General features: G+C 41.4%; 2 protein-coding genes across 2 annotated transcripts; one reads left to right on the top strand and one right to left on the bottom strand.

Moving 5' to 3' along the window:
• Positions 1–121: 121 nt before the first annotated feature.
• LOC119733036 lies at positions 122–18334 on the top strand. Its single transcript, XM_038206617.1, has 6 exons — positions 122–529; positions 10881–11061; positions 15492–15739; positions 15981–16102; positions 16758–16913; positions 18302–18334. Exons 3-6 carry the CDS (start codon positions 15622–15624, stop codon positions 18332–18334), a joined length of 429 nt encoding a protein of 142 aa, XP_038062545.1. The 5' UTR covers positions 122–529; positions 10881–11061; positions 15492–15621.
• On the bottom strand, positions 6821–8972 carry LOC119733445 (E3 ubiquitin-protein ligase TRIM56-like). Its single transcript, XM_038207010.1, has 2 exons — positions 7880–8972; positions 6821–7452 (listed from the first exon to the last, which is right to left on the bottom strand). The coding sequence occupies exons 1-2, from the start codon at positions 8970–8972 to the stop codon at positions 6821–6823; spliced, it is 1725 nt and encodes a 574-aa protein (XP_038062938.1).
• Positions 18335–19144: the final 810 nt, after the last annotated feature.

Below are 19144 nucleotides of genomic sequence, written 5' to 3' on the forward strand. Positions count from 1 at the left end.
ACTGTTTTGTTTAGTTGAACCCCCCCCCCCTCCTCAACCCCCGGCCCCCACCATTTGAGTGGAACAATCCAAGAATTTGACACGTCGCGCGCGCGCGCTGAGCACACGTGCTTTGGTCTCCTGTCAGAATTCATGCACGTGGTTTCATTCGTGGGAAATCAACGAAAAATGTCCCTTTTTTGACTGAATTCTTGTGTACAAACGCTTTGATGTCGTTTTTTAACAATCAGAGAAGTATCCTAGACCCAAATTGTTTGCACCAACAGACTGGGAATGATGTTATTTGACCACTGAAAATTGGGAATCAGCCAAAGGAGTCGTGCATATTCCTATACCTCCATGTGTATACTATTCGACGTGTGGAACCCAACAGTGTCGAATGTCCTCCGTGCACTCTCTACTTTCTCGGTAGCCCATGCATACAATGTAGAGTAGAGCATGCAATGTACATGTACATGTACATGTGCTTGCAAGAACGACACCCCATGAAGAAGGACGGATGTCTGAAAGCTCGGGTACAACAGATCCGGTGAGCACTGTTCCACATTAACTGTTATTATTTTCTGTACTGATCGATAGTGATTATAATGTAGTTGCACATGTAAGCAATGGTAAATCATGGGTAAAGCGCCCATGCACAACTGTTTTTGACTTTCTCTACCCATGGAGTAGCTGGAGTTACCCAGCCCTGAATTTTATCATTGGGTTGTCATGTAGGGCTGGAGCTAATTTTTCACGTAACCGAGCAGCGTAAGCAGGTCCCCCAATTTTTTTTGGAAAATGTTCAATTTTGTCCCTGTTACACACTAATTGCAACTGCAACTCAACCCAAACTCGCCTGGAATAACCATTACACAGGTCCTTGAAGTAAAAAACGATCCACGATGAAGATTCAGCCTACAATTGCAGTGAAAAAAGGAGGAATAACCGCTAACCTGACAACCTTGCAGGCATGGCCAGGACCGCAATTGGTTTGTGCACAAAAAAAATTGTGTACAATGAATGGCGGTCGATTACTAGGCACAGAGCGCTGTCAACTACTCGTTTTTGCCAGCTGCGCTGGCTGTTGGCGCATGACGTCACGCGGAAGCGTAACACCTGATGACTGTTTCATGCACTATCGGTTGCGGTTCCAGTACCAAAGCTGTGATGCGAGTGGTAAACCTCATATTAGTGCATGAAACAGTCATCGGGTGTTACGCTTCCGCGTGACGTCATGCGCCAACAGCCAGCGCAGCCGGCAAAAACGAGTAGTTGACAGTGCTCTGTGCCTGGTAATCGACCGCCATTCATTGTACAAAATTTTGTGTGTGCACAAACCAATTGCGGTCCTGGCCATGCCTGCGGTCGTTATCTGATTGATCGCGGCGTGAGACATGGCCCCCTTCATCTGTGCTTGTGCTAACTCCTTCTATTCCTACCACCTCCATGGTAAGAGCAGCATGAGCAGGCGTGTGGTCTACATGTAACTATTGGGTCGTTGGAGGATGCGCTACGTACAATCCGCTGTTGATCACTAGCGTCTTGGGTCAAGACTAGCAATGGTCCATTAATGCATGATATGAAGTTGCCCGTACCGTTTTGGGGGTGGGTGGGTGGGTGGAGGGGGCAGAGGGGAATGGGAAGGGGAAAGAATGTTGCAACCTGACGCCACTTTTATGGAAAGATCAAAAGATTTTGGGCTTACGTTGTACCTTAGATATTAAAACTGCATTTGAGCACTGTATGTCTGGACTTACTTCAACTGGTCTTTAATAAGGAGAGATTTCTAGGGGAAAATGTTCTTGCAGTATTGAAAATATACATTGTCATCCTTCCGCCATGATATACATGTATTGGAGGCCCTCAACCGACATGATAAACGCAAGTCAGTCAACAGGAGGTCATTTACTCGAGATTATTCCATTAGGACAGAGGTACATTGTACAATGACATGAGATTTGCACATTCTGAGGGAAACTGATACGAGCCGAAAATAGCGGGTTATTTAAATAAATGGGTACACATGTACATACGTAAAATGTTATGTGAATACCCAATTTCAGTGGAATGGTAATTCCCTTTCCCTGCAGGGTTTCACATTAATTAAAGAAAAATTTGAGAACGTGTTTTGCATGAAGTGTGAGACTGTACTGTACAGTCTATAATTTGTGTGTGAGCACCGGGGGACAGATCGACAAAATGGATGGAACGATTCACCGGGAGATGTTGGATTATCTTCACTGAGGCAATCATACATGTTGTATAACTTCCAACAATCAGTCATGATGGTGCACAGCCCTGGCGGACCACTTTTGAAAGGGGGGGGGGGGCAAAGCACTGCCAGTGCCGGCTGGCCGTTGAAAATTCGAAAGGGGGGGGGGGTTAAACCTCATTCATCAATAGGGGGCGCCCTTTTCCAAGAGTACGCTATTGTGGCACCTACATGTACCAAGAGTTGGGGGGTGCCATGCCTCCCAAGTGGAAAACGTGGGGGGGGGGCCAATAGCCCCCCTGGCCCCCGTCATACTGACAATGGGTGGCTCCACAGCTAAGATGGCGTCTTCAGTGTCTGTCAACTGCCCAGGTGGTGACACGCTCCTCATAGAGGGCTTGAACCCGATGTAGTTGTGCCCTCCAAGCAGCCTGCTCAGCACTCAGGTCATGCCAATATGCAAGGTTAAAACCAAAGATTCGGAGGTCTACCTTTACACAGTCCTTCCACCACATTTTGGCTTCTGGTTACATGGGCTTAGCTCTCCAGTGCCGGCTGGCCGTTGAAAATTCGAAGGGGGGGGGTTAAACCTCATTCATCAATAGGGGGCGCCCTTTTCCATGAGTACGCTATTGTGGCACCTACATGTACCAAGAGTTGGGGGGTGCCATGCCTTCCAAGTGGAAAAAGTGGGGGGGGGGGGGGCCAATAGCCCCCCTGGCCCCCGTCATACTGACAATGGGTGGCTCCACAGCTAAGATGGCATCTTCAGTGTCTGTCAGCTGCCCAGGTGGTGACACGCTCCTCATACAGGGCTTGAACCCGATGTAGTTGTGCCCTCCAAGCAGCCTGCTCAGCACTCAGGTCATGCCAATATGCAAGGTTAAAACCAAAGATTCGGAGGTCTACCTTTACACAGTCCTTCCACCACATTTTGGCTTCTGGTTACATGGGCTTAGCTCTCCAAATAGGATCTGCTTGGGGATACGGGTGTCAGTCATCCTACATACATGGTCTAGCCATCTCAGTCAGCTGTTACGCACCATGGTCTCAATGGTTGTGCTACCTGCCTGCAGTAGAACATCTGTGTTGGTGATGTGGTGCCACCACTTAATACCCCTAATTTGCCGTAGGGAGCATTGATGGAACATCTCCAGCCGGTGGATATGGGTTGTCCAAGTAGCCCATTTTTCGCTGCCATTTGCATAGAAGCGATGGAAGTACTATGGCTTTGTAGACTGTAACTTTGGTTGAGGTGGTTAAGCCCTTACTCCTCCAGCATCTTAAGTTTAGGGAGTTGAAGGTGGCGACCGCACGTGAAATTCTACTTCCAATTTCTGATTCCAGGCTGGCGGTGTCTGATAGGACACCCCCAAGGTAGGTAAACTCAGTTCTTCAGAACAAAGTCGTCAACTTGAATTGGGAATGGTTCATCGCATGACAGATGCATCACCTCTGTCTTGGGTTTGCTGATGGAGAGCCCCCAGTGCTTGCAAGATCTATTGAGAGATGAGGCTGCAGTCTGAGGGAGTCACCTGTTGCAATGACAGCGTCATTTGCATAGAGGAAGTCATCTAGCCAGTTTGATTTAGTTTTAAATCGATGCAAGTTGAATATTTTGCTGTCAATTTTGAAACGAAGATCGATGCCAAAAATTGGGCATTGACATGTGGGCATGTCACAGCACAAATGAGAAGAACAAGTCAAGAAAAAGAGGGATAGTACTAGAATGCATTTGTCTTGGGCCCGAGTTAACCTCAAAGGGGTCGGACAGCTTGTTGCAGATTGATACACGGCCCCTGATACTAAAGTGGAAGCTTTCATGATGTTCACTGTTTTAGCTGGTATGCTAATCTTCAAAAGGATGGCCCATACTAAGTCTTCGTTTACTGAGTCAAAGGCTTTGACAAGGTCTATGAAAAACAAATGGAGCTAATGGTGTTGCTCACGGCATTTTTCAAGTAGCTGATGTATGATAAACATCATGTCAATAGTAGAGCAGCCGCTACAAAAACTGCACTGTGTTTCTGGGAGGAAGTGCTGGATCCGGGGCCAAATCCTGTGGAGGATGACTCGAGCATAGAGTTTCCCGGTGATGGAAAGGAGGGTAATTCCCACAGGTAAAGTGGCAGCCTTTCTTGAACAGGGCCATGATGTTGCTTTCCTTGAACTCTTGCGGATCTCACTCTTCCTCCCAAATTCACGGGAGTAGTTTGTGGAGCTCTGTCAGCAAAGGGTGGCCGCCTGCTGTTAGAACTTCTGCTGGAATACAGTCAGGACCTGGGGCTTTATGGGGAAATTGTTTCAAAGCCTTGGCTACTTTGCCTATGAAGGGATCAACGTCAAGTTCGTTTTGGGTGTCCTCTTGGGGATGTCATCCAGAACTGATGGATCGATATTGCAGGGCTGGATAAGCAGCATACTGAAGTGCCTTCTCCAGCGGATTACTATGGAATCCTTGTCATAGACCTGATTGTCATTTAGGTCATTAATAGGATGTAAGTAAGTTGAACAGCGCTGAGAGACTATTTTGATTGCTTCAAAGGAGCCCTTTGGATCGTGCCTGTGTGCATGATGTTCTATTTCATTGGCACGGTCCAACCACCATTGATTGTGAACACATCAGAGTTCCCGTTGACACATGTTCCTGGCATGAGCATAACCTTGACGATTTGTGTTTTTCTCGTTTTGAAGAAGTGCCCAAAAGGTTACTTCAGTAGGACAGCATTGCATCATTGTTTACATCAAACCAGTCACAATCTCCTAAAAGTGGTGTTGTAAATTATGTCTCTCAGTGAAGACCAATGTTGTTTGAGGTTTTCTGAGGAAACATCCTTTAGATTTACAGAGATTTTATCCTGCAGCAGTTTCTTTAACACTCCAATTTAGGGAGATCAATGTTCCTTTCTGCATAGAAGAAAGTATAAGTATAAAGTATCACCCCGACGCAAAATTCCATCTTATAAGAAAGTATAATTGCCGTTGGTGAACTCTCCTAAACCAGGAATGTGGCATTCACTGAAGCAGGCCATATCAATGTTCATAACTTAGCTCAGTGATCTGGTGCCTGGCAGATGGAAGAACCAGAATTGGACATTCCAAGCAGCTTATTTTACATGTAGCTGCTTGAAAGAGTTACGGCACATCTGGACAAGTCAGGAGCACATTGGTCCTTTCAGTTTACTCGTGGCCCGTCATTGGTGCGAAAATGCTGCCCAGGCGTATGCCGTTGAGATCATCAATGTATAACTAGAGTCTGGAATGGATTAAGAAAACCAATGGCTGGAGGTTGCTGGCCTCACAAGTGGAATAACAATATAGTTATTTTAAGGCATGATGTTTCTTTTTAATTTTTAGCTGAAGAAAAGAGCAACCACTAAGAACTACAAAGAGTGGTGAGTTCAGTCTTATTCTGAATAAATGAATTTATTTCTGATCATATCAAAACTTCTAATTTTACAAGTCAATTTGAATATTTGAATGTTACAACAGAGTTTGAAGGTTTCATGCAAATTTATAATTCTTTGTTGAAACTCAAACTGTAGTGAGACGGATATTTTTTCCATTATTTTTGAGGTATGCTGAAATGGCAACCAAATAGGTAAAACAGTGAAAATGGAGGAATGGAATTTAAGGCAATGCATTTTCAAGAGGCAGTCAGGCCAAAATCGAGGCAACAGAGGTCATGGTGTCCTTAAATTCAGTACAATTGAGTTGAACATTTGTTAAAATGATTTGCAACTTTTTACATGGAAGAAGTGTTTAGTCTTCAAAAAAATGTATGGCAAATTCAAATCACAGTAAAAATCTGATAAGATGGGTTAAACACATGTCTGATTAGAATTCAAACAGGAAACAAACTTAATAAGAGTATTGTGGCTCATCTTTAGCAGTCATGTCAATGATTACAATATCATTAATATTAGTGTTTCACTAAAAATGCAAATTTACAAAGCTTGTAAATACAAAACTACAAAACAAAATATTTTTTAAGAATCTGAATTGTTACTAAAAGGCTTTTTTGAAAAGTAATCTTATTTGAAAAGTAATCTTTAACAACAGTGATACATACGTTGTACATGTGCATATGATCATTTGATTTTTGAACTTTGTGTTTGTTTGCCTAAAATTGAAGCAACAAAAGTGCTGAATATTTTAAGTAGGGTGCATAACAAGCATTCTGTTCAACTCTTAGCTTAGTCGCTACTACTGTACATTACATACATATTGGCAGTACTACTTCCCACCACTTTCGGCGAGGTGTGTTAGGCATTGTGGGTGGGGGGGGGGGGGCATTGCATTTCAAACAAACACTTCATAACATATAATCTCCTCTCAGCTTTCAAATTAACTTAAGACAAAAATAATGTCTAGTCATCATAAAATTATAACATTATCCATCATCAAACCAAATGTAATCAATACACTGTATATTTCTGAATGTTCATACTCGGATCAAAATGGTTCTCATTGTAGGGATTGGCAGTTTGTGTTTGTGTATTGGATTTTTCAGGAGAGAGTGGGACATGAATGTTGGTTGGTGCTGTGAGGACTGCACAATTTCTTCGGCAACATTTGCTGTGTGGGTGATGATGATTGCTAGTCAATTTCATATGTTGGATGACATCACACCTTGTGATACATCTTGACTGAGTGGCCATCGGGCACTGCCAGCTGCCCGTCTGATGTCAGTGCAATTCCACATGGGTCAAATAGATCATGAGCCAGACAATCAAGAAACCTGCCATCTATGTCATAATGGTGAATATGACCAGTGCCTAGCACAGATTGGAGCATTGCAAGGTAGATGCCTGAGCTGTCACAGCATACACCACGGCAGCTCCACACAGGCTTACCATTGATGGTTGGTTCGATAGTGCGAAGAGTAGTACCTTTGCTGTCAGCAACATCCACTTTCTTTGTTTCACGTCCACTGACCACAACTCTATCAGTGTCATCATCAACAGCCAAGTACCAAGGTGGAACCTGCACTGGTACGGTGCGTAGGATCTCACCATCAATGGGTCTGTGCTCAGTCCATACCATCCTCTTGACATCACCCACTAATATTGTACCGTTCCTCTTAATGACGACACTGCGTAGCTCCACTTGTGTTTTGTCAACTTGACTCTGTTCCACTGTCGAGAACTGCATAGCAAGAGTGTTGTCCTTCATGTTGAACACCTTGACATGCTTGCTTTTATCCAGTGCTACTAAGCTTTGTGCAGGATTGTGGATGGCTGCGACTGCCCATGGATCTGTGGGTAAATCATGCAGAGTATATAAATGCACTGTCACTACATTGTATTCTCAATCCCTATAAAATATAAATTCATGATATACATGTACTTGACACACCTGACAAACAAAACTGAAGAGCGGTAGGATACATGTTGTGCATATGTAGGCAATTAATCAGGATCAGTTGTTAGTACACAAGCTACCATATTTTGCTCAAAATATGTGTACAAACTGAAAATTCTTCAGGACAATGCTGAATTTAAAAAATACATTGTGTTTTTTGGGGCATTACAATAAAACATACAAGTTTGAAATGCCAGTTGGGAGAAAAAGTAACTGTCGGAGAGCACTGACAGTCTACATGTATGTTTAATTGAATGACTTTTACTGGCAGTACGATTATGTACACTGTATAACTTTGTGTCAAAATAGATGTACAGGTACATGAAAGAAATTTACCTTGAAGGGGAATGGCTCCCTTATGTTGTCCCTCATTGCTGCAGATGACCACTCTGTTGTCCCCCCAGTCTGTCACAGCAATTTCACCAGGTTGAGTAGCAGTACTACTTCGAGCCCACTTGAACACTCCCGGACCACTTCCCTCTTTACCAAACTCATGACACATTTCCCACTTGGCTGCTTCTACCTCAAGCTTGCCCAGATTGATGTCACCAATCCTCTTACTCGGGGTGAAGCTCAGATACGAAAGCTTGGGATCAAGCTGGGGAGGATTTTGATTCTTGGGTGATTTCAAGTCTTTGCTGATGATAGGGTATAGTGACAAAAACTCAGTATCAGATGCAGTGTTAATGATATCCTGAGATGTCCCCAGGAAATGTTTTTTACTTTGTACCATCATTTTCAGTGCTTTCTGATGCTCATCATATGCTCTGTTGCGATCCTGCTTGAGTTGTTTGATTTCTTGAATCATCTTTGTCTCTTGAGTTGTTATCTCAGCTCTCATTTTATCCGCTTTGTCTTGCACAGCTTTCACAATCTTTGTGACATCCTCTGCGAACCTCTGCTCAGCTTGTGATGATGTGGCCAAAGCATGTTCAAGTCTTTCGATGTCAGTGGTGAAATCTGCAAACATATCTTTGAGTGACTCTTTGTGTTTGAGAGAAGCCTCTCCAGACTCGACGTACTGATGTTTTGGTTTACAGTGGTCTACCACAATACAATCTTGGCAGATTAACTCATCACATGTCTCACAATAAAACCGTTGCATTTCACCCATGTGTTTCTGGCATTGAGACTCATTTTTTTCTGGTGTTCTTTCTTGCAGCAAGACGTCTTCAACAATTCCCATCAAATGGACATTTGTTTTCAGGCCTTGAATGTGTTTCTTTGGAAGTACCGTCTCCCGTTGGCATACAGGGCAAGGGATCTTTCGTTTACCTTTATATCTGCTAGTGTAGTATTTCTCCAGACAACTCTCGCAGAAGCTGTGCTTGCAATCTAGTATCTTAGGCTGTTTATATCTGTCTCTGCAGATGTTACACTCAAGGTGGGAGCTGATCTTCGGGGCAGTAGCCATTTTTATCTGTGGTGCGCAAACAGTATTTAAAAAAAAGAAATGGTTACTACAAGAGCAATAAAAGCTTTGTATGATGTACAGTGATATACATTCAGCCAGGAAATATTGGAATAAAGATTCAGCCAGGAAAAGAGAATATCTTTTTTTTCAATATCCAGACAATGAAGGGGGAAAAAGAGAAAAAAGGAGGGAAAAAAAGAGAGAGAAAAAGAGGATAAAAGTCATTGCTGTGAATTGGTGGGGGGGGGGGGAATGTCCCTGCCCCTCCCCCTCGAAATATGATAAATCAAGAATAGGATGGAAAAGTACAGGGATTTCGGGGGGAAACTGTGCTTAGCCCCCCTCTAGAAAAAATCCTGGTGACACCCATGATCCACACAGAAGTTCACTTTGAACTAAATATCAAACACAAAGCGATTGGCCTTTTATTTGGTGGGGTTGTCATTCTGCTCCAATTTTAAGGAGCACTGACAGAAACTATTAAATTATCTTCTTAACTATCAAATTTAAATGTTGAAATGGACATACATTATTTGTAAGCACTGTACATGTAGTTTCTACCCACATTTATTACTGCATAAATTTGCTGAAGCATTACTGCGTGTACATACACCTTAACATTTTGCAGTCTACAGCAAACTGTATTTTTTAACTGACACTAATTTCTTACCTCTTTTTATCTCCCAATGAAATCACTCAAATCCCTTTTTTTCCACTTGATGCAAAGAGCACTGTAAAGTGAGGTATTTGAAGAGGCAGAATTGGGAAAGATGGCGCGAGACAAACGCAGATTCGTCATCTAGTCATGCGACATGGTGTATATATAGAGCTTGGGATGTTTGCTTTGCTGCATGCAGTCTGAACGCTTCTTTATCTGTGTACATGTTTACTTGACACTTGAATTTTGGATCTTAGATAGGTTCTTGCATTTTATTTATGCATTATGTAGTGATAAAATTTCAACACCAAACACCTCAATATCCATTTAATTCCACTCTTGTGGTTTGAAATTATCGAATGAGGTACAAAAAATTGTCCTCCACCTGTTTCTTTTTATGTGTCAAACACTTATTGAATATTTTTTTGCAATTGTGCTATATAAATATTGATAACGAATTTTCAGTCTTGTTTGAAGTTATAATTTTGACTAGCATAAAAAGTTTCCACTCAAATTTAACCCTAAAGGGGCCGGGGGGGGGGGGGGCAGAATCCGCCCCCCTCAACATTTTCCGTGATAGCCTCTAAAAACAATTTGTTGGGGACCCGAGCTGTTATGACTTTTTAGCCTCGAGCTTTGCGCATCTTTTGATACCAAAAACATAAAAATCGGACGACGGGTTGCCGCGTAGCGAAAAAATTTCCGGCGCGAATGGCAGAATTGCCATTCGTACATACTATGAATAATTAATTAGGCATAATTCCACAACCCTTTGACCTATAGTCATGAAATTTCTTGGGTATGTTTAAGAAGAGTTGCTTTATGCATGTGCTCCCGGCTGAGAGATGGTCAAAATAACCCGGCCCCTTTAGGGTTAAACTTGCCAACACAAATAATACAGGTACATGTATACATGCTACTGAGAGAAGTACACTTGGCTGTAATGGTGTACACTGAGGACAATGAACAACAGAATTGACTGTACATAAGAGGACACTATGTCCTCAGTTGGAAACCATCACAAAGCAAATGAGAGGAGTTGCCAAAATGTACCACAGCAAAAGCCATAAGAAGGACACTGGGAAGTCAATCTATGCAAACCTTTAATTTTTGGGATTACCAAAAGTGCAGAGTTTTAGAGGGGACCCAACATAATGTTGAAACAGTGTATCAAAACTACATTCTGTAATTATGCATTTTATAATGCTTAAATTGGAAATGTGAACTTTCATCATGTGGCTTGTTTCCAGGGTGTGAAGGGCATCACCTGAAACTCCCTTGACAACAAGATGAGACAACTCAAGGAACATGGTCAAGTTCTTCCTGGGTTCTATGCCATCAAGAAGAGATTGAAGGAAGATCTTGCAAGAATGCTGGCTGAGAGACGATGAGGAGTCAAGAAGATGACGGCCTGTGAACATCTCAAGTCAAGTAAGGATGAAAGTTGTCTTGAAAAAGTCACTGCATCAGCCATTATTTGATGACTAGTGATCCTACATGCATGTACTTAATGTCTTAGAACCTTCGTGTTAGGGTTGTCTGGTTTGCGTCTCATATATAGCAGTGGGTACTGCATAGAGCCAGTGTATGGCTGACTGTTGGCCAGTTTAAGTTGAAACATTTTATGGGGACGGACAACTCATGAAGGAACTTTTTGTTCTAAGAAAAGTGATAAGACTAAGTTGGAAAATTCCTCTTTGAAACATTTCCAGGAACCGAACAATTATTTAGAGAATTTTGTGGGATTTTTATACCTCTTGCCAAGTTGTCACTGAGTGTTTCAAAACAAACTTCAGACCTGTTCTGTCAAACCTCATCGTTTTACTTTTTATTGATCCCTGGTTCATGTCCTGTTTAATCCTAGGTGTGACCTCAGTTATCCTTGAAGGAATTGAGGAATCTTTGGTTCAGATTCTGCTGCTATTTTTTTCTTTTCTATTGACCCCTGGTTCGATTCCTCTTTATTCCCAGGTGTGATCTCAGTTATCATTGAAAGAATTGCTCAGAGTCTTTTGGTTCAGATCCTACTGCTTGTTTTCTTTTCTATTGAGGCCTGGTTCGGTCCCTGTTTATTCCCAGGTGTGACCTCAGTTATACTTGAAGGAATTGCTCAGAGTCTTTGGTTCAGATCCTACTGCTTGTTTTTATGCCCCGCGGCGAAGCCGAAGGGGCATACTGTTTCCGCCTTGTCCTTCCGTGGGTGGGTGTGTGGGTGGGTGTGTGGGTGGGTGTGTGGGTGAGTTTGTCTTACATACGCAGTGTGGACTTCCGAACAAAAGACGTCCACATAATGTAGGTAGCACCGACGTTGTGTGGACTTACCCCACGTCCACACAGTGTTTCCCCATTTCTGGAAAACAGGTTTAGAGGCATTTTTGGGTTAGGTTTATCTGTAGCAGAATGAAGAGAAACACTAAAGGGAATCATAGAAAAAGAATTGGGTTGAAAGAGTTTTCACAGTTTGAGAAAAATGAGTTTTTTCACTGGTTTTTCTTAACTACACGAAAGCAATGGAAAGTCCACACTAGTCATGTGAAACAAGTATGTGTGGGTGGGTGGGTGGGTGTGTGTGTGTGTCCGGACAAATCTTGTCAGCGCGATAACTTGAGAAATACTTAACATATGAACTTCAAATTTGGTTTGTGGATTGTTCTTGGTAATCCTAAGAAGCCTTTTGCATTTGGGGCCAAAAGGCCAAAGGTCAAGTTCACAGTGGCTAAAACAATAGAAATCTTGTCAGCGCGATAACTTGAGAAATAATTAACATATGAACTTCAAATTTGGTTTGTGGATTGTTCTTGGTAATCCTAAGAAGCCTTTTGCATTTGGGGCCAAAAGGCCAAAGGTCAAGTTCACAGTGGCTAAAACAATAGAAATCTTGTCAGCGGGATAACTTGAGAAATAATTAACATATGAACTTCAAATTTGGTTTGTGGATTGTTCTTGGTAATCCTAAGAAGCCTTTTGCATTTGGGGCCAAAAGGCCAAAGGTCAAGTTCACAGTGGCTAAAACAATAGAAATCTTGTCAGCGCGATAACTTGAGAAATACTTTACATGTGAACTTCAAATTTGGTTTGTGGATTGTTTTTGGCAATTATAAGAAGCCTTTTGCATTTGAGGCCAAAAGGCCTAAGGTCAAGTTCACAGTGGCTAAAACAATAGAAATCTTGTCAGCGCGATAACTTGAGAAATACTTTACATGTGAACTTCAAATTTGGTTTGTGGATTGTTCTTGGCAATCCTAAGAAGCCTTTTGCATTTGGGGCCAAAAGGTCAAGGGTCAAGTTCACAGTGGCTAAAACAATAGAAATCTTGTCAGCGCGATAACTTGAGAAATACTTAACCTATGAACTTCAAATTTGGTTTGTGGATTGTTCTTGGTAATCCTAAGAAGCCTATTGAATTTGGGGCCAAAAGGTCGAGGGTCAAGTTCACAGTGGCTAAAACAATAGAAATCATGTATTTATTCTGAGATTATAGGGATTAGGGATTAATTCATATAAAACCTACAGAAGACACTAATGCTGTCAATGAATGTTCCATGTGACCAATGTACATGTAAGTTGATGTTAAAAGAGTGGTGTTATGTCATGGGAACTGTCACCGTTGCGGGGCATTTGTGTTTGTAAACACACCTGACTTGTTTTTTTCTGTTGATGCCTAGTTCAATTCCTGTTTAATCCCAGGTGTGACCTCAGTTATCCTTGAAGGAATTGCTCGGAGTCTTTGGTTCAGATCCTACTGCTTGTTTTCTTTTCTGTTGACCCCTGGTTCGATTCCTGTTTATTCCCAGGTGTGACCTCAGTTATCATTGAAGGGATTGCTCAGAGTCTTTGGTTCAGATCCTACTGCTTGTTTTTTTTTTTTCTGTTGACGCCTGGTTCGATTCCTGTTTATTCCTAGGTGTGACCTCAGTTATACTTGAAGGAATTGCTCAGAGTCTTTGGTTCAGATCCTACTGCTTGTTTTTTTTTTCTGTTGATGCCTGGTTCGATTCCTGTTTATTCCCAGGTGTGACCTCAGTTATCATTGAAGGGATTGCTCAGAGTCTTTGGTTCAGATCCTACTGCTTGTTTTCTTTTCTGTTGACCCCTGGTTCGATTCCTGTTTATTCCCAGGTGTGACCTCAGTTATCCTTGAAGGGATTGCTCAGAGTCTTTGGTTCAGATCCTACTGCTTGTTTTCTTTTCTGTTGACCCCTTGTTCGATTCCTGTTTATTCCCAGGTGTGACCTCAGTTATCATTGAAGGGATTGAGGAGTCTTTGGTTCAGATCCTACTACTTGTTTTCTTTTCTGTTGACCCTGGTTCAATTCCTCTTTATTCCCAGGTGTGACCTCGGATATCCTTGAAGGAGTTGAGGAGTCTTTGGTTCATATCCTACGGCTTGTTTTATTTTCTATTGGTCCCCTGGTTCGATTCCTGTTTTTTCCCAGGTGTGACTTCAGTTACATGTATCCTTGAAGGAATAGAGGAGTCAAGTCACTGAATGACAATTTGTGAAAGATTGTTAGAAATTTTCCAGTTTGATAAAATGCAATGTGTGTGAAAAGTCGTAACCTTTTGAGGGGGTGGATCCCAGATCTGATATATTCAATTCATTATCTTGTTTGCTTGCTGACATGTTTACTCTACACTTGAGTTTGTAATTTGGACCTGAGATAAGTTAATAGGTCTTGTTTGGTGAAATAATTATAATAATCTTGCCCAGTTTTATACCTATTTGCTCTTTTTGTAGCACTGATCCAATCATTTTTATTTCAACAACCCCCCCCCCTGAAAAAAATATAGATTTTTCAAATGTCCACATTTGTTTTCAAGTATTTAAAAGATATTGACTCTGTCACATTTTCTCCAAACATGCTCTAAGTTGCATATTAACTCAATTGTAAATTAAGATCAATGTCCAGTGAACATGTGCTAAGTTACATATACACCCCTAATTTCCTAAATTCTTCCCCCCCCCCCCTTACTCAAAGTAATCTTCCAAAAGGCCAGCTTATTAGTTATTTCACATTTGTCATGTTATAACAATCAAATAGTGGAACATTTCAGCAAATGTTGATGATAGGATAGATAGAGGGAAAGGAAGTCACTGTCTGATGCAGTATTGTGGAGAGAGTGCAATACAGTGACTCTCGTTAGTACAAAGTCTGTTAATACAAAATTCTGGTTATAACAAACATAAAGCCTTGGTCCCGACTGTGCATTTATGTGCACAAGGAATGGGACTCGGGGACTGATGTTCCTCTTAATACAAAATTCTGATGTAACAAACAATTTGGCTAGGTCCGAACGAGTTTGTATTCACGAGACTCGACTGTATATTGAATCAATTAGTTGTACTCGCTACTACGTAAAGCCTTTAAAATGATCGAAGACTACAAAAGTATGAAAAAAAAACTGTTTATTAGGCCAAAAAAAAAATATTCGGTCTCTGGTCAGACCAAAGTTCCAGAATTGATGCGGCCACGCGGCTTTTTTTTTTTTTTTTTGCTTTTTTTTTTTTTCTTCAAGCTTGGATTGTACAGACAAGGTGGGTACTATTTTGCTTTTTTGGTGTCCTCGTGTACATTGGTGTCCTCCATAATTTGCCATGGTGCTTTCGATCATTTGCCTTGGTGCAATTTACCATTCCTTGGTGCTCTTTGGTAAAAGAAATTGAGGAGGAGTGGAAATAGAGGGCACTGTTGGAGCTACCGCGGAACATTTTGGGAAAAAAAAAGATCGACACGCATGCTTAAAATCGACGCGCCCGCTGACCAGAGACCGACTTTTTTTTTTTTTTTGGCCTTAATGGCATACATTACCCATATGTTTCTCATATTCTTTTGTTTTTGTTTCAATTTCATTTTTAGCAGGTCACCCATACCCCATCTTCCCATGGAGCCTCGTTCTCATTCACCAACCCACCACGCCCAGTCCAGTCGCCATGGCAACTGAACAGCCTCAAGCTCCGCCTCCAACAGCCATTGGTCAAAATCCTCAGAAATGAGCAAAGTCGGGAGCAACGCAAGACACCTGTCAGCTTTGTTGTTGTACCTGTCAGTGATCTGGGTTACCCTGTTGGTTCACCAGGGAGTAGCATCTGGGCTTATGTGTACAGCAGGTTAGCTCAGTTTCAATTATTTTACCATGAGACACTTTCATCAGATGCATGGAAACTATATCTGGAGCATTAAGATAATAGGAGTACGAAATATTCTCAAATGTTCTTGGCTCGATAAAGATACTAAAGAACCTATATATCAATCTCAAAATATTAGTTGTCATCCATTCAAGAGAACCTTGTCTTAAGAAAGGGAAGATTTAAAACAAACTTCTTGTTTCTTGTTATTTTTTCCCCCTAGGGAGCAGCGATGAATGGATCCCAAGTAGCAACTTAGAGGACATACCAGGTACAGCAGCTAACAGGATGCCTAACTTCCCCCATCAAGACACTGTCAAGAGAGGATGGCTTCCAAATGAACAAGTAAGCATCTCACCCCTCCACCACCCCCACTACACTCAATTAGCATGAGTTCAGGACTTAAAAACAGTTACAAGAAGACAAAGCAAACCTATTAGCTTGTCCCCGAGTGCACACAATCCTATTAAATTGATACAGCCCATTCATTGGTGTTGTAGGTAATCCTATACAACAGCACTGCCCAGCTCACAAAAACAGTGAGTCGATCCGTGAGGTACAAAGAGGACTGTAGGCTGGCCCTCTGGGACCAGCAAAAACTGAGCAGCGATCATTGAGAAAATCAAATAGAGAAATCAAAACCTCATCAAGATGTACCTTGTGTACTTGGTTGGTTCTTCTTCTAAGGACTTCCACAAGGGAGTATAACTAGGAGGCCAGAAACACGGGGGCAAACCCTTTAGGGATAATTAGTGTTACTGGGTTCTTTTACGTGCATTAGGCTTTATACAGCACACATCCGAAGGACGAAGCAATAATGGTTAAGTGCCTTGCTCAAGGGCACAAGTGTCCGGGCCCGGGCTCGAACCCACGCCACTGTGGCCTCTGAAACACCAGAGCATGAGTCCAGTGCTCTTAACGGCTAGGCCATGACACTCCACAGCGCGTCCTCAACCATGCTTGCGAGCTCTAACTTTATTCCCCTGGTTATTTCCTACAGACACCTGTCAACCAGTTTGGTGAGCAACATGAGCCAGTGTCTGGCATGCATCATAACATGGCCATGGGTTATGGGGGAGGGGTGACAGCTCATGGAATGACAGGAATGGTCTGGAACCCTGTAGCCACCATGCAACTTCGTGGCACCAATCTTAAGGTGGGTCCTGTCTCAAAGCTTAAGTCCGTGTCAATATTATCAGGCTATATATGTGAGGCATTCTGGCAAAATGAGACGCAACTGGGCACAGGCCGTAGTGGAGAAGAAAGCAAAAATAATTGATTTTTTGGTGATTTTTTTTTCAATTTCCAGATCATATTGATAATCTTTGATATGTCAACTACACATATTTTAAGGTACTAGTGTAAAAATAATGGAATAAAAGGGTTTGTAAGGGAAAAACAATTGGTATCTTTCATTTTCATTAATACTTAACTTGAAATTTACAAACCCTCTCGGTATGTTTAATTCTTTTGTGACATGTTGATAAATGCAAAATTTAAGCAGCCATAACCTGTCAAACAGAATGTCCGATTGATGTTCAACAAATAGTTTCGTGAGGAGAGGTTTATTGTCTTTCCTAGTAATACATTCCGCAGGCCTCATTTCCACCTCTGCTAAGTTCTGTTTAACTTGGCCAGATTTCCTCAAAAAATATTTGAGGTGTTCGGTAAAATGAGAACACGTGTCTAATCCAGGCGCGGATCCAGAGGGAAGGGTGGGGGGGGGGGGACCTAGTACCCCCCACGCTCTGACACCAAAACCAAAAATCATAATAATTATGGTAATAATTATTTATTGTTAATGACTTTTGTTTGTTTTGAGGTAAGGGGGAATTAGTTTAATTATGTGGTAGTTTAATGTTTGTAATTTAAAGTTTTAATGTATTTGAATGTTTTGAGCACGAAAACCATGTCACTTTCTATTGTATACAATTGTATACAATTGTATACAAATAGCAATAAACCAAATCTAAGCTAATAATAACCCCATATGTCTGCCTGTTTAAGACAATTGGACATAACAAACAAATCTGTCAGGCCTGACACCCCGCCCCCCCCCTCCCCGCGCCAAAAAAAACCTGGATCCGCCCTTACTATCAGCCGCTTTTATAGACACACATTGTTGCTACCTGAAGCAAATGGGAGACTTAAATGCAAAATCTTCCTTAAGACCAAGTTCAATGTTATTCCTGATTCACTAATTTTTGAAGTTCTTAAACATTTTAAAGGTCTAAATTGGCCACTCAGAAAAATAAAATACTTTCCAGAGAAACAGAAGTGTTAAGGCGTGTTGATTCAGAAACAAAAGAATTACATTCCCATAAAAAGTCAAATATTTTTTATTTGCAAGGAGGGGGCCCTAAAAGAGTTTGTTGGCACGAACTACACGTTCTAAAATACAATTGACACAACATCATTGCATGTAGTTGGTGTCAGTACTAAACCCTCAGTCCCCCAACAAAGCAATCCTCATTGTTTGACCAGTGATTTTTTGATAAATGTAATAAATTTAATAAATTGCAATTTTGTCTTCAATTTTCCCAGGTGTTGGGACCATGGAGCCAGTGGGTCATGTGATATGAGGACACCTCTCTATCCATATCCATAGAGGGCGCTATTCGGCACAGCTGCAGCATACACAAGAGATGGTTCAGTTAAGTTTTCTTAGATGTGCAGGAGCCATAGAGAGTGCTATAATTCTATCCAGTTTGCTGCCTAACTCACAAAAGGAATCCAAAAATAAGTAAGAGAAAACAATGAAAAGGAAAAAAGCATTGAAAAATAAGAGAAATTCCATGAAATTCAAGATGATTGTCAAATAAGTAGTTCTCAAGCCTCAGTCCAAAATGGATTCTTATTTTTTCAATTTGTTATTTTGTTAAAAACCAGATTTTGGAAATTACCATTTAGGCACATTCCAATGTAGGATTATATGATGCACTTTATGGCTTTAGATGGGTAACCTTTATTAAATTGTATTTGAGGTAGCTTTGAGACGTGGTACATATATGTCAAAACCAGGCAGAATTGGGCAGAGTAAACAGCTGCAAAATAACATGGCGGTGATTTTTAACGATTTTGAGATTTTGAAAATTGTGATGCTACTAATGCTTAAATTATTCTAACTGAAAGTTTCAAACTGAAATTTCACTGAAAAAAGGGTTTTTAAAAACACTCTTTGTTCAAGATTTTGTTATGAAATAATGCAAAACTGGTGTGGCATTTTTAACATTCCAAAGATTTTAAAATTTAATAACTTTGCTATGGAGTATCCATTTTGTAAAACAAAGCGGTGTTTGAAAGAGCAAGGTCTACCGGTATATTTTACTAATATTGCAAGAATTAATTGGCTTTTCGCCCAAAAGTGCTAATTTTGACATACCACGT

Source organism: Patiria miniata, unplaced genomic scaffold, assembly GCF_015706575.1.
Source record: "Patiria miniata isolate m_02_andy unplaced genomic scaffold, ASM1570657v1 HiC_scaffold_25, whole genome shotgun sequence".
NCBI classification, from domain to species: domain Eukaryota; kingdom Metazoa; phylum Echinodermata; class Asteroidea; order Valvatida; family Asterinidae; genus Patiria; species Patiria miniata.